The sequence below is a fragment of the Aethalodelphis obliquidens genome, unplaced genomic scaffold (assembly GCF_003676395.1).
Source record: "Aethalodelphis obliquidens isolate GAN/ISIS:26980383/991018 unplaced genomic scaffold, ASM367639v1 scaffold18, whole genome shotgun sequence".
Taxonomy (NCBI): Eukaryota; Metazoa; Chordata; class Mammalia; order Artiodactyla; family Delphinidae; genus Aethalodelphis; species Aethalodelphis obliquidens.
In genome coordinates, this window is record NW_020837962.1 from 11,086,893 (window position 1) to 11,098,023 (window position 11,131).

Here is an 11,131-nt window from a genome sequence, read left to right on the forward strand (position 1 = left end):
GGCGCAGTGGTTGAGAGTCTGCCTGCCAATGCAGGGGACACGGGTTCGTGTCCGTGGGATCCCACGTGCCGCGGAGCGGCTGGGCCCGTGAGCCATGGCCGCTGAGCCTGCGCGTCCGGAGCCTGTGCTCCGCAACGGGAGAGGCCACAACATTGAGAGGCCCGCGTACCGCAAAAAAAAAAAAAAAAAGAAAAAAAAAAAAGTGGCTCTATTACTCCAATACAGAAAAACGTACTGACTCCTAATCCGTATCCTGACTTTCATGTTAGGCCCCTGAGGTATTTCTGGGTTACTCTCCCTCCCTCGGGTCAGAATCCGAGTCCCACCAACAGCCCACGCAAAACAGGTCTTGAGCGCACGACTCCTTGCCGGCCCCTTCGGAGCCGGGCATGGACTACAAACCCCAGAAGGTACCACGCATCACGCCCCCTCACCTGACCCAGAGGCACCGCTTGCGGCATGGCTCGCTCCATCTCGAGAAATAAAAGTCCCAGAGTGCTCCGCGCGCGACGAAGCCTCACGAGACCGGAAGTGCCGGCGAGCGCCTCCCTTTCGCGGCGCGTCACCTACCCAACACTGGTGGCGGGTCCGGCGTGAAGGCGGCCGCCGCGTAACCCGAGTCCCAGGAGCGGAGGTGACCGCCAAGAAGGTCCCAACACTAAGTGGCGCCCTCCTCAACGCCACTACGCCAGGTCCCTTCCCCTACCTCCCCTCCCTTACCCCGCTGAACCGACCCGCCTTCCAGTCGCGTGCCGTCCGTCTTCCGCGCCTGCGTGGAACCTGGCCGCGCGCGTGCGCGCCTAAAGCCACGCCCACGTGTTGAGCCACGCCCTCGGAGTCTCCGCCCCTGTCGCCCGGATCCCACCCCTCCGCTCGCAGGACCCCGAACACCAATGATCTTGCAGCAACCCCTGGAGCGAAGCCCCCAGGGTCGGGCCCGGCGCGACCCGCGGGCTGACTCAGGGGCGTCCCGAGGCCTGGACGCGAGGTGTGTGTGGGGGCCCAGGAGCTTTGCTGGGCCCTCAGGGCTGGTCTGCAGGATGACACGCGGTGGGGTTTATCGGCAGGGCTTGGGCATGAGTTAAGACAGGATTGCAGACTCTGGACAGACTCCGAGGCAGGCTTCTGGATGGTCTGGGAGAGGAGGTGACTTAGGCGTCAGCTGAGACAGGGTTGGGCTGGGGGCTCCTGGCTGACGCTGCAGGCTTAGTTGGGCAGATCCTGGGGATGGGTCCAAGAGGGTGGGGTGCTCCTGGCTCTCTTTTCTTCCCAGCTCCCCTCTCCGAGGACCTGTGCCCATGAGTACCAAGCGTCGCCTGGAGGAGGAGCAGTGAGTTTGGGGGCAGGGAGGGACTCCCAGCAAGCCCTCTGTCACCTCAGGTCCCCATCAGACTACCTCTCTTCTGAATATCCCAGGCTGCCTGCCTCCTCGTCTCTCCCCAGGGAGCCCCTGCGCAAGCAGTTCCTGTCTGAGGAGAACATGGTCACCCATTTCTCTAGACTCAGCCTGCACAATGACCACCCTTACTGCAGCCCCCCCATGGCTTTCCCCCCAGCTCTGCCCCCACTCAGGTAGGCACAATCCACAATCCACTAGCTGGGCCTTCTGGAGGATCATACCCAATCCTCAGAGCCAATCTCCAGGCTCTGCCTCATCTTGCTATTTTTAGCTTCTAGCCAACCTCTGTTGTTTCCCTACTTGGCTCCTTGGAAGGTGCCAGCAGTCCAGGAGCCCCTGGGGACCTGTACCAGGTGGGGTGTGGCTCTGCCAGTCCAGCCTCAGCCCTGTGCCGTGACTGTCATTTCCTCTTCCAGAAGCCCTTGCTCTGAGCTGCTTCTCTGGTGCTACCCTGGGAACCTGATCCCTGAGGCGCTCCGGTTGCTGAGGCTGGGGGACACCCCCAGCCCCCACTATCCTGCAACCCCAGCTGGGGACATAATGGAGCTCTGAGTACTGGGGGGCAGTGCCCCTGCCCACCTTCCTTCTTCCCCACAGCAGGGGAGGCCAGCACTCCCACGAAGGGAGCAGCTGCCCTGCTTTTCCTCCAGACCAGGCCTCTGGGCACCAGGACCTTCCCCCAACAGAGGACACTGAGCCCCACGGAGCCCTGGGGTGGGAGGCGCAGGAGCATGGGAAGGGAGCCGTCCCCTCCCCAGAGAACTGAATAAAGATTGCTGAGCAAATGAAGGCTACAGTGTGGAACCCAGGGCCTTTGGGAAAGGGAGGGCAGGGCAGGGGTGCTGGATGCTGGGGTTTCTCCTCAAGATCTTCCCTGGAAAACGGTCAGGGCACAGCCAGGTCCTGGCAGGCTGGGCTCAGGCATTGAGAATGTGTGAGTCAGAGCCTCACCCCCACCCCCGCGGCTGACTCACTCCTCCCTCCAGCTCTGGGAAGTCAGGCTGGGATCATGCCACTCTCCAAACCATTTAAAGTTAAAGATTCTTTTATTAATAAATTCTCTCCCCCTCCAAACTTTCTTCCCAAAATAAATATCTCCCCCCTTTTGGGGGTTGGAGGGGCAGTGTCTTAGGGCCAGCCGTGCTAGAGGGCCAGCCCCCTAGAGTTAGGAACAGGTCCCTAGCCCCCCAGGCTGAGACCCCCTGGTGGAATTTCAGTACATCTGAGTGGGTGGGTCCTGATGTTGTGTCTGTCTCTCAGGTCAGCCTGGCCCCCAGGCCATAGTGGGGGTGGGGGGACCCTTGTGCAAATGCTGTGGTTCCTTAGTGTCAGCTGTCTGGCATGAGCCAGCCAGGGTCTCCTTTTCTATTCTGGAGCCAGAGTCAGGGCAGTCAGACACCTTGGAAGGCCCTTCTGAAGCCTGGACCCAGGCCTCAGAGAGGTGACTCGCTGTCCCCCATCCCTCCACACCCCTGTGGTTGGAGCAGCCTGGCTCTGGCTGTGTCTGGGAGGCTGGGGCTGGCTCCAGAATGAATGAATGAATGATGAGTGGGCGCAGCCTCCTGCTGGCAGGGGGCGCTCGCTGTCACTGGATCAGGGCCACGCCAGGACAGCCCTCCCCGCCGGTCTCCTCGATGGGGGCTGCAAGATAAGAAGAGGGGCATCAGGAGCGGGGGAGTTGTTGAGGAATGATGAGGGGCCGTCGGGCGGGCAGGGGCACACTTACTGGTAAACTTTTCTCTCCTGCGGCACCGTCTCCAGACCAGGAATCCGGAAAGCAGCCCCAGAACGAGGGCCAGGCTCAGGGCACCCCCAAGGATGGGCCACAGCAGCCTGAAGGAGGCTGGAGGGGCCGCAGCGCCTGGGGGCGGGACTCCAAGTCAGACCTCGCCCCTCTAGGGACCAGCCCCGCCCCCTAGATCAGAGCCTTAAGCCTTTCTTCCACCTTGGTCCCTACCCCAGTCAGAGCCCCTTCCTCAATCCAGCCTCTCCCAATTAATTCCACAGATCTGCTCCCCTCTCCACCCAGCAACCCTCTCCCCCAGACTGGGGTCCGCTCGCCTCTGGCCCCGCCCCCACTCACAGCCCAGGCAGAAGTCGCTGTGCGGTCGCGTGGGGCACGATGCGCAGTCCATGCACTTGTCTAGGTCCGCGCTCCAGGAGCTGCCGCGAGAGCAGGGGGTGGTGCCTGGGGAGGGGGCCACGAGTCAGAGGCGGGGGGCGGCTATTTTTGGGGCTGAGGTCAGGGTCGGCCGGCTCGAATAACGTGAGTCACCGGCGCCCTCCCTCCACATTCCTCACAGGTGACCGCACGGCCCGACCGGGACACGGCAGCGCGGGGGAGAGGGGGGCGTAGTGCGGGACGCTGGGGGAGTGGGTCAGGTCCCCATAACAGCCCCCCCGCCGCCGCCGGCGGGTGACTCATTCCTGGGCACCGGGCCCGACCCCGGTCCCTCCCCCCGCATAGCTGGGCACTGAAGTCACCGGATGGAAGGGGGCACCCCACATGGTATGGGGGGCACAGACCTCCGTGCCTCTCAGCACGTCCCCAACTCTCCGGTTAAGGGGGGTGGGCAGACCCGGTATTGATCAGGCTGGGGGCGTGCCACCTTACCGGACGGGACATCCCTCCCTCAAACTTTTCTTCTCTCTCCACTTCCGAGTCCAGACTCAGGACCGAAGCCTCCCCCGCCCCCCAAGTTGGACAGGCGGGAAACTGAGGCCCGGACTACGGATGAAGCTGGGAGCGAGATGGGACCTCTCCTGGCCAGGGAGCGCGGTGTCTGGAGACCACCTGACCCCGGATCCCCATGTCCGCCTAGTCCCCCCAGTTCTGCCCCCTCCTCTAGGCCCCCAATGACGGCTCCCCGATCCCGGACCTGGGAGTCCTCCGTCTCCCACGCCCTCCCGCCCAGCCCGGGCCGGGCATACCTGGCACTCGCTCCCCGGCCGCGGCGCGCAGCAGCGCCAGCCCGAGCCCCAGCACGAAGAGCCGCGGCAGCGGGCGTAGTGGGCCAGGAGACATGGTGTTCGTCGGGCGGCGGCTGCAGTCTGCGCTGGCCGCCCGCGTACCGGGGCAGACAGCAGCGGCCCCGCCCCCGCCTTCCGGGGCGGATCCCTAGCCTCTGCCCGCCCCATGATCCACCCCTAGATGCCGGGTCCCGCCCGGACCTCTAAGTTCAGTTATTCGCTCAACAAACGCCGTCTCTGTGCGGGAGCGGCCAGAACGCCAAAGGGATGCAGATCTGGCCCTGCCTTCTCGGTGCGGAAGCCCAGGAGGTGCATGTTGGGCGAGAGGGCGGATCTGACACGAAACAACCCAGCACAGAGAAAGCTGTTTCTTAAGGGCCCCGAGGGTATGATAATAACAATACAACAAAAATAATAATACTGTGCCCTTTAATTTCTACCTTAGGACATAGTTACATAGTAAAATGTGGGCTTGTTGTCTCCATTTTTCAGACTAAAATGAGGCTCGGGAAGGTTAGGTGAGTTCCGGAGTCGAGCCCCAAGCTCTGTTCGGCTCCATACCCTGACCCTTGACCCACTGCTTGCCCACTTCAGCCAGTTGATGCCCTGCACCCGGGCCAGATGGGGGAGCAGCGGCTCCAGGCTCGAGCGCCCCCCACTGACGAGGTTGGGATTCGCGCGTCCGCCGCGGTCTGGACTGGGGTCTCTGCCCCTCCCCTGGGCGGTGGTCCGGTGACGTCATTGCCTCTTTAAGACCCCCGCCTCCGCCCCAGTCCCAGCACTCCGCCTGCTACTCCGAATCTTGGTGGACTCCTTTGCAGGTGAGCCTGGGGGAAGTGTGCGTGTCGTGGGGGAGGGGGTAGGTGCCTCGAAGATAGGGGGGCAGGGGGAGTGGCGGAGTTGGGTTGGGGTGCGCGTGAAGAACCTGAACTGATTTGGCGGCAGCCACCCAGGGCCAGGAGCCCCTGGGCGGGGGGCTGCACCAAAGCCCTAATGGGGTCCTTTGGCGGAAGGGTTAAACGCCCCTCCCCCCAGCCCGGGGACAAAGGCACCGAAACCCAGGCGCCCCTCCCCCACCTGTGCTTCCCTCTGGGGCGGGGCTCCCTTCCCCCTCACCTGCGGGAGCGGACCCTGCAGCTAGCGCCGCCATTAGAACCTTCCAGGGTGCGCGGCTTCCAGGCCGGGGGCCTGAGGATACCCTTCTTCGGGCCAGACTCAGAAGGGAAATAGGGATCGAGAGCGGGAGGGGACGCCCTCGGATGAGCCGAGCCTGTAGTGCGTGGAAAGGGAAGGGGTCGAGAGCAGGGACACGCTTGTAAGGGAGAGGTGCTGGGTGCCTAGTCTGGCGTGGCCCCGGCCCTAACCCGGCCAGAGTCCTGGAGGGCTGACACTGGGTTTGGGATTAGCGCCATACGGCCCGCCGCGTCCTATCTCCCCCCAGGCCATGAGTTCGGCCCGGGTTATGGGCGGGTGCAAATGAGTGGAGAGTCTGCCCTCTGGCCACCCTGGTGGGACCGGTGCTAAGTTTAGGTCCGAGCCGTGCGCGGGAACTTTGGGCAATGGAGAGCCACAACGGGACCCTGAACAGAAGGGATCCCCCGCGGCGACCTCCAACACGAAGTGGGATGTGAGGGGGCCAGGGCTGCCCCAGAGGAGATGTTTCACTGGACAGACCCCAAGGGTGGTAACTTCTTTTAGGGAAGTTGTGTCCTGAGGGAATGGCACTTGGGGCAAGAATACACAAAAAAATGTCACCAACCTTGGGGGTCTGCTCTGTGGCCCCCCTAGGGGAGGACAGAAGGGCAGGAACTAGGGAGGCAGCCGGTGGCCTTGGGAAAGGAAGTGCTTCGGGGTGGGAGGGCTGTTTTTGTTTTTGTTTCCCTCCATCTCTCCTGCCCCATCCAGGATCTGACTGGGTGGGATTGGTTTGGGCCAGGCAGTGGCAGGCAAGGCCAGGGCTGACTGGCCACCATGTACACAAGATCTTAAGATCAAACTGGCAACCGCCTGTATGGGGTACAGAACCAAGTTGGGGTGAAGGGTTTGGACATTTATGTTGGGTGCTGGGAGGAAACTTGTATCTCTATTCTTGGTGTTAAAACTAAGTTTTAAGCCTGAAACTCATGGCTAGAGCAAACCTACCACCCAATAACCCTGTGGAAACCACCAAAAAACTGCATTCTATTGTTTCATCCCTTTTGCCCCTTTGTACCCAAAGTAGCTGAAGCCATGGGCAAGCATGTGCATAGGCTTTATATTTCATTTGCACTCAAAACAACTAGGACTGGGTTGCTTACTTTTTCACTCTTATAAACTAGTGCCTGTCTGGGGAAAAAAAAATACTAAAGCATTAAATGCTCATTTTGCCCATGAGAAAATGAGGCTCAGGGAGCATGCCTTGCCCATGTTACAGGACACGGTGTCCTGATTCCCAGGGTTCATACTCCTGGTGTCCTGTGTGGTGGCCATGGCATGTGGCATGGGGGTTAGCATTCACTGGGAACCAGGGGCTGGGCCAGCTGATCTTAACGTTACTCTGCTTCTGTCCCGCAGTGCAGCTCCTCAACCTCAACCTCACCATGGCCTCTGCTGGTCTGCAAATCCTGGGGATCGTCCTGACACTGCTTGGCTGGGTGAATGCCCTGGTGTCCTGTGCCCTGCCCCTGTGGAAGGTGACCGCCTTCATCGGCAACAGCATTGTGGTGGCCCAGGTGGTGTGGGAGGGGCTGTGGATGTCCTGCGTGGTGCAGAGCACTGGCCAGATGCAGTGCAAGGTGTACGACTCGCTGCTGGCGCTGCCCCAGGACCTGCAGGCTGCCCGAGCCCTCTGTGTCATCACTCTCCTAGTGGTCCTGCTCGGCCTGCTGGTCTACCTCGCAGGGGCCAAGTGCACCACCTGTGTGGAGGACAAGGACTCCAAGGCCCGTCTGGTGCTCATCTCTGGGATCATCTTTGTCATCTCAGGAGTCCTGACCCTGATCCCCGTGTGCTGGACTGCCCACACCATCATCCAGGACTTCTACAACCCCCTGGTGGCCGAGGCCCAAAAGCGGGAGCTGGGAGCCTCCCTCTACCTGGGCTGGGCAGCTTCTGGCCTTTTGTTGCTGGGTGGGGGGCTACTGTGCTGCACCTGCCCCTCTGGGGGGTCCCGGGGCTCCAGCCATTATATGGCCCGATACTCGGCCTCAGCCCCACATACTGCCTCTCGGGGTCCCTCTGAGTACCCCACTAAGAATTACGTCTAATTCGGGAAGGGGAGCGTGGGCTCCCTTGAGAGTGGAGCCTAACCCTCTGAGCTGGAGCCATGGCAATGGTGATCCATGACAGCTTTGGTGTTGTTTTTGCTTTATATTGGTGGGGGGCGGTGGTTAATCCATTTGATAACCCACCTGGGCTCTGCTACTGGCGTTCCTCACCTTTGGATGATGGAGCCAAAGAGGTGATGCTTCAGAGTTTCTGGATCTTTCTCCACCCTGGACACCCCCATCTTAGAGACCAACCTGGAGCTTTGGGCCCCATGTGAAGGGTGCTTGCTATCCAGGTGCTTTCATCCTGTCCCCGAGAGTTCCTGCTGATGTTGGGGGTAGGGCCTCCCTAGGCCTGCAGAGACAAGCCTTCCCTTGCTGGTCAGGCCTCTGGAACCCCCAGGGGCTTTTGAGCCACGTGTAGCCTCTAGAGGAGCAGGTGATAAGTTACCAAAGACCCACCCACCTCCAAGTCTTCTGACCTCTGGCTTCTCCATCCTGAGTCATGTCCCCCCTGTGCTGACCCCTGACCCTCCCATCCCCAGCCCCTGTGCACTTCTGCCATGTCCTGCCCACACTCACCAGTTTTTACTAAATAAAGCACATTTTGTTTGGTTACTTGCCTTTGGTGTTGCTGGGGGTCTGCTGAGTGCCAGCCTGGCAGGAGGAGGTGGGCACAAGTCACTCACCTCCCGTGTTGCCCCCGTGCCTTGCGTGGCCTGAGTGAGGTTACCCACTGGTCAGGACCTGGAGCAGGCCTTGGCCAGACAAACCCAGGAGAGGCCATCAGGTCTTCCCGGCCCAACCACAGATCAAAGGAGCCGGGTTACAAATGGTCTATTTATTCCCTACTCAAAGGTGGGGGTGAGGGGGGTTGATGATGGGCAGGGCCTCCAGGCCTGGAGGAGAGTGGCTGCTCCCAGATGACCTGTCCTGGGCCTCTGGATGCTGGTAGTGGCCAGGTCAGAAGGGACCAACTCCAGGCCAGGGAGGGCATAAGGAGCTACTGCCCTTTGAGTGAGGCCCAGGTTCTGGGGGCAGGGGAGGGCTCAGGAAGAGGAGGGCCAGCCTGAAGAAGGAGACAGCAGAAGAGAGAAAATTGGGGGAAGCAGGGGCAGGCCAGGGCACCCTGCCTGGATGGAGGTGGGGACCCTGAGGAGGGTCTAGACTCAGTCAGGCCCGCTGAGACTAGCCCTGCAGCCGGGCTGGGCTCCAGCATCTGGAAAGTGGGTTTCACCTGGGGGAGGGATTGACAGTAGAAGGTAAGGATTAGGGCAGGGCATCCAGCACAGGGTCAAGGTTCTAAGCAGCAGGCTTCCATGGACATTCACCTCACACGTAGTCTCTCTTGTCCAGCCCAGATGCACCCGAGCGGGAGGGGATAGAGTAGCCCAACCTTGGTCCCCGGGGCCGGTCGATCTGGGGCGGGGGGCATGTGCAGCAGAGGAGGCCCCCGCCCAACATAAGCAGGGCAGATGCCGCCCAGCCCAGGTAGAGAGAGGCTCCCAGCTCCCGCTTGAGGGCCTCAGCCACCAGGGGGTTGTAGAAGTCCTGGATGATGGCGTGGGCGGTCCAGCACACAGGGATGAGCACCAGGATGCCTGAGAGGAGGAGGATGACCCCCCCGGTGAGCACAATGCGGGCCTTGGCGCCTTCATCCTCCACGCAGGTGGTACACTGTGCACCCGTGATGGCCACCAGCAGGCCAAGCAGAGCCAGCAAGAGGGCGATAACGCAGAGGGCTCGGGCAGCCTGCAGGTCCTGGGGCAGCGCCAGCAGCGAGTCGTACACCTTGCACTGCATCTGGCCGGTGCTCTGCACCACGCAGGACATCCACAGCCCCTCCCACACCACCTGGGCCACCACAATGCTGTTGCCGATGAAGGCGGTCACCTTCCACAGGGGCAGGGCACAGGACACCAGGGTCCCCAGCCAGCCCAGCACAGCCAGGGTCATGCCCAGGAGTTCAAGAGCAGCCGAAGCCATCTGTTCCCTCAGTTAGGTCTTCCCAACTCTAGGAGGCCTGGTTGATTTGCAGGAGTGGGTCCGATGCTGCGGAGCGTAAGTCAGCGTCCTCTGACCAAGACAGTCCTCACATCTGTGAGCCTCTGGCAAGGCACCTCCTCGCTCCGTGCCCCTCACAGATGTGTCTCTGAACCTCCACAAACACAAATCAACCTCAAGTCCTGCTCAGCTGAGCGGCTGGTGTCCCTTCGAGGGGCCCGTCGCCCCTCAGATGCCCAGCGGCTGCTCCTGCCACCCTGCAGTCAGGTCCCACCGCCGCCTGTCTGACCCAGCTTGCACGGACCCTCCCGACCCACCTTCAGGCTGAAGAGAGATGTGTCCCCAGAGTTGGTGCAGGTTCACGCTGAGCGGCTCACCTGGCAGTGCCACCTGGGGACTCTGCTGGCTCCCGGTTGCAGGCGGGGTTTTAAGGCCAAGGCAGGGGAGGAGCAGAGAGGCCGAGACTGGGGAAGCCAGAGTGATGGGAGGAGGCGGGGCTGGGGATGGGATGGGGGCCTCAGGGTCAGTGCGGGGGTGGGTCATGACCAGGATGGAACAGGGGAAGAAAGAACATCCATGCCATAGGAACCCATGGACAAAGGAATGGGGAGACTGAGGACCGGCTGTGGAGGAAGGAATGGGGGCCATAAAGGAACTGGCTCAGGACAGAAGTGGGAGGGTATCTTGGGGAGCCTCCTGTCCCCCGCCCGCCGCTGTCTCTGCTCTCCCCCACCCCGTGATGCAAACGCACCAGCTTCCCCAGTATCACACACCCCGCCCCTGTCCAGCTGCCCGCCAACCGGGGACTCTCTGGAATCTGATCCGTCTCCCGTCTCAGCCCAGTGGCGCTGGCGGCTCCCGAGGGAGGGGCCCTGCCCGCACTGTTCCCCAGCAACAGGTGCCTGGCGCTCAGCTCAGGTGGCATCACCCAGGCAATGGCCTAGAAAACCACCACCCCCAACTTCTACATCAGCTCAGGTGTGCCATCCCCACCCCTGCTGCTGAATCTGGGGGCTGAGCTGAGGGTGTCTGGGGGCCAGGGACAAAGAGCCCGTTGTGCAGGTGGGGGAGGGGGAAGGGGGAGAGTAGCAGGGGCGTGAGCCCTCCGTGGGGGTGCAGCCCCAGCACCCAACTCTGTTCCTCGGGGAGTGGGACACCACAGAGGAGGGCGTCCCTGAGCCCTGCCCCACAGTCCTCAGGAAAGACACCCCTCCTGAAGACCCCCTCAGAGCCTGTGACTCCCCTCGTGGGGGCAGCCTGGAAGTCACACAGACCATGGCTCAAATCCTGCCCCCAACCCAGGGCCAGTTCATGGAAGGTCAAGGTCCTTAGCCTCCTTGGGTCAAAGGTCCCTTTGAGAAGCGCACAAACAGGAGCCCCTCATTTGGGGCGGGCCATGAGCTCCTTCAAGGCCCTCCCTGGGTGCTAAGAACTGAGGATTACTGTGTGAAAAGGGAGTTGGGGGCTGATGAAAATTCCACTCTCCGGGGTGGTGGAGAGGACCCCCGGGGGA

The 11,131-nt window shown here is 61.8% G+C and overlaps 5 protein-coding genes across 8 annotated transcripts in view; 2 read left to right on the forward strand and 3 right to left on the reverse strand.

Moving 5' to 3' along the window:
- Nucleotides 1-774, reverse strand: part of THOC6 (THO complex subunit 6) — a 3,516-nt gene extending 2,742 nt beyond the window's left edge. Inside the window, exon 1 of one of the 2 annotated variants that reach the window (XM_027117652.1) lies at nucleotides 435-774. In XM_027117652.1, the coding sequence (XP_026973453.1) occupies nucleotides 435-473 (39 nt within the window). In that variant the 5' untranslated portion in view covers nucleotides 474-774. The remainder of the gene's footprint in view (nucleotides 1-434) is intronic. The other variant, XM_027117653.1, reaches the window with a different exon arrangement.
- A 67-nt stretch (nucleotides 775-841) lies between these two features.
- HCFC1R1 (host cell factor C1 regulator 1) lies at nucleotides 842-2,192 on the forward strand. 3 transcript variants are annotated; one of them, XM_027117657.1, is made up of 4 exons: nucleotides 842-988; nucleotides 1,274-1,330; nucleotides 1,444-1,572; nucleotides 1,816-2,192. In XM_027117657.1, exons 1-4 carry the CDS (start codon nucleotides 894-896, stop codon nucleotides 1,949-1,951), a joined length of 417 nt encoding a protein of 138 aa, XP_026973458.1. In that variant the 5' UTR covers nucleotides 842-893; the 3' UTR covers nucleotides 1,952-2,192. The 3 variants fall into 3 exon arrangements, with proteins under 3 accessions (XP_026973458.1, XP_026973457.1, XP_026973459.1); XM_027117656.1 differs by having other exon boundaries at nucleotides 866-988; nucleotides 1,417-1,572; XM_027117658.1 differs by lacking the exon at nucleotides 842-988 and having other exon boundaries at nucleotides 1,003-1,330; nucleotides 1,417-1,572.
- A 234-nt stretch (nucleotides 2,193-2,426) lies between these two features.
- Nucleotides 2,427-4,463, reverse strand: TNFRSF12A (TNF receptor superfamily member 12A). The gene is made up of 4 exons (XM_027117659.1): nucleotides 4,331-4,463; nucleotides 3,483-3,587; nucleotides 3,126-3,260; nucleotides 2,427-3,040 (listed from the first exon to the last, which is right to left on the reverse strand). Exons 1-4 carry the CDS (start codon nucleotides 4,422-4,424, stop codon nucleotides 2,985-2,987), a joined length of 390 nt encoding a protein of 129 aa, XP_026973460.1. The 5' UTR covers nucleotides 4,425-4,463; the 3' UTR covers nucleotides 2,427-2,984.
- Nucleotides 4,464-4,564: 101 nt separating this feature from the next.
- Nucleotides 4,565-8,233, forward strand: CLDN6 (claudin 6). Its single transcript, XM_027117654.1, has 3 exons — nucleotides 4,565-4,755; nucleotides 4,862-5,190; nucleotides 6,923-8,233. Exon 3 carries the CDS (start codon nucleotides 6,949-6,951, stop codon nucleotides 7,612-7,614), a length of 666 nt encoding a protein of 221 aa, XP_026973455.1. The 5' UTR covers nucleotides 4,565-4,755; nucleotides 4,862-5,190; nucleotides 6,923-6,948; the 3' UTR covers nucleotides 7,615-8,233.
- Nucleotides 8,234-8,457: 224 nt separating this feature from the next.
- CLDN9 (claudin 9) lies at nucleotides 8,458-9,851 on the reverse strand. The gene has a single exon (XM_027117655.1). The coding sequence runs from the start codon at nucleotides 9,598-9,600 to the stop codon at nucleotides 8,947-8,949; it is 654 nt and encodes a 217-aa protein (XP_026973456.1). The 5' UTR covers nucleotides 9,601-9,851; the 3' UTR covers nucleotides 8,458-8,946.
- Between the last annotated feature and the right edge of the window lie 1,280 nt (nucleotides 9,852-11,131).

What these genes read in the sequence shown, in the direction of transcription:
- CLDN9 (XM_027117655.1), bottom strand. Translation starts at nt 9,600, where the DNA reads ATGGCTTCGGCTGCTCTTGAACTCCTGGGCATGACCCTGGCTGTGCTG.
- HCFC1R1 (XM_027117656.1), top strand. Translation starts at nt 894, where the DNA reads ATGATCTTGCAGCAACCCCTGGAGCGAAGCCCCCAGGGTCGGGCCCGG. An exon ending in TCCCGAGGCCTGGACGCGAG is followed by an intron (nt 989 to 1,273) that starts GTGTGTGTGGGG and finishes TTTTCTTCCCAG; the next exon opens with CTCCCCTCTCCGAGGACCTG. An exon ending in CGTCGCCTGGAGGAGGAGCA is followed by an intron (nt 1,331 to 1,416) that starts GTGAGTTTGGGG and finishes TGAATATCCCAG; the next exon opens with GCTGCCTGCCTCCTCGTCTC.
- TNFRSF12A (XM_027117659.1), bottom strand. Translation starts at nt 4,424, where the DNA reads ATGTCTCCTGGCCCACTACGCCCGCTGCCGCGGCTCTTCGTGCTGGGG. An exon ending in CAGCGACTTCTGCCTGGGCT is followed by an intron (nt 3,261 to 3,482) that starts GTGAGTGGGGGC and finishes TCCCGCCCCCAG; the next exon opens with GCGCTGCGGCCCCTCCAGCC. An exon ending in CAGGAGAGAAAAGTTTACCA is followed by an intron (nt 3,041 to 3,125) that starts GTAAGTGTGCCC and finishes CTTATCTTGCAG; the next exon opens with CCCCCATCGAGGAGACCGGC.
- CLDN6 (XM_027117654.1), top strand. Translation starts at nt 6,949, where the DNA reads ATGGCCTCTGCTGGTCTGCAAATCCTGGGGATCGTCCTGACACTGCTT.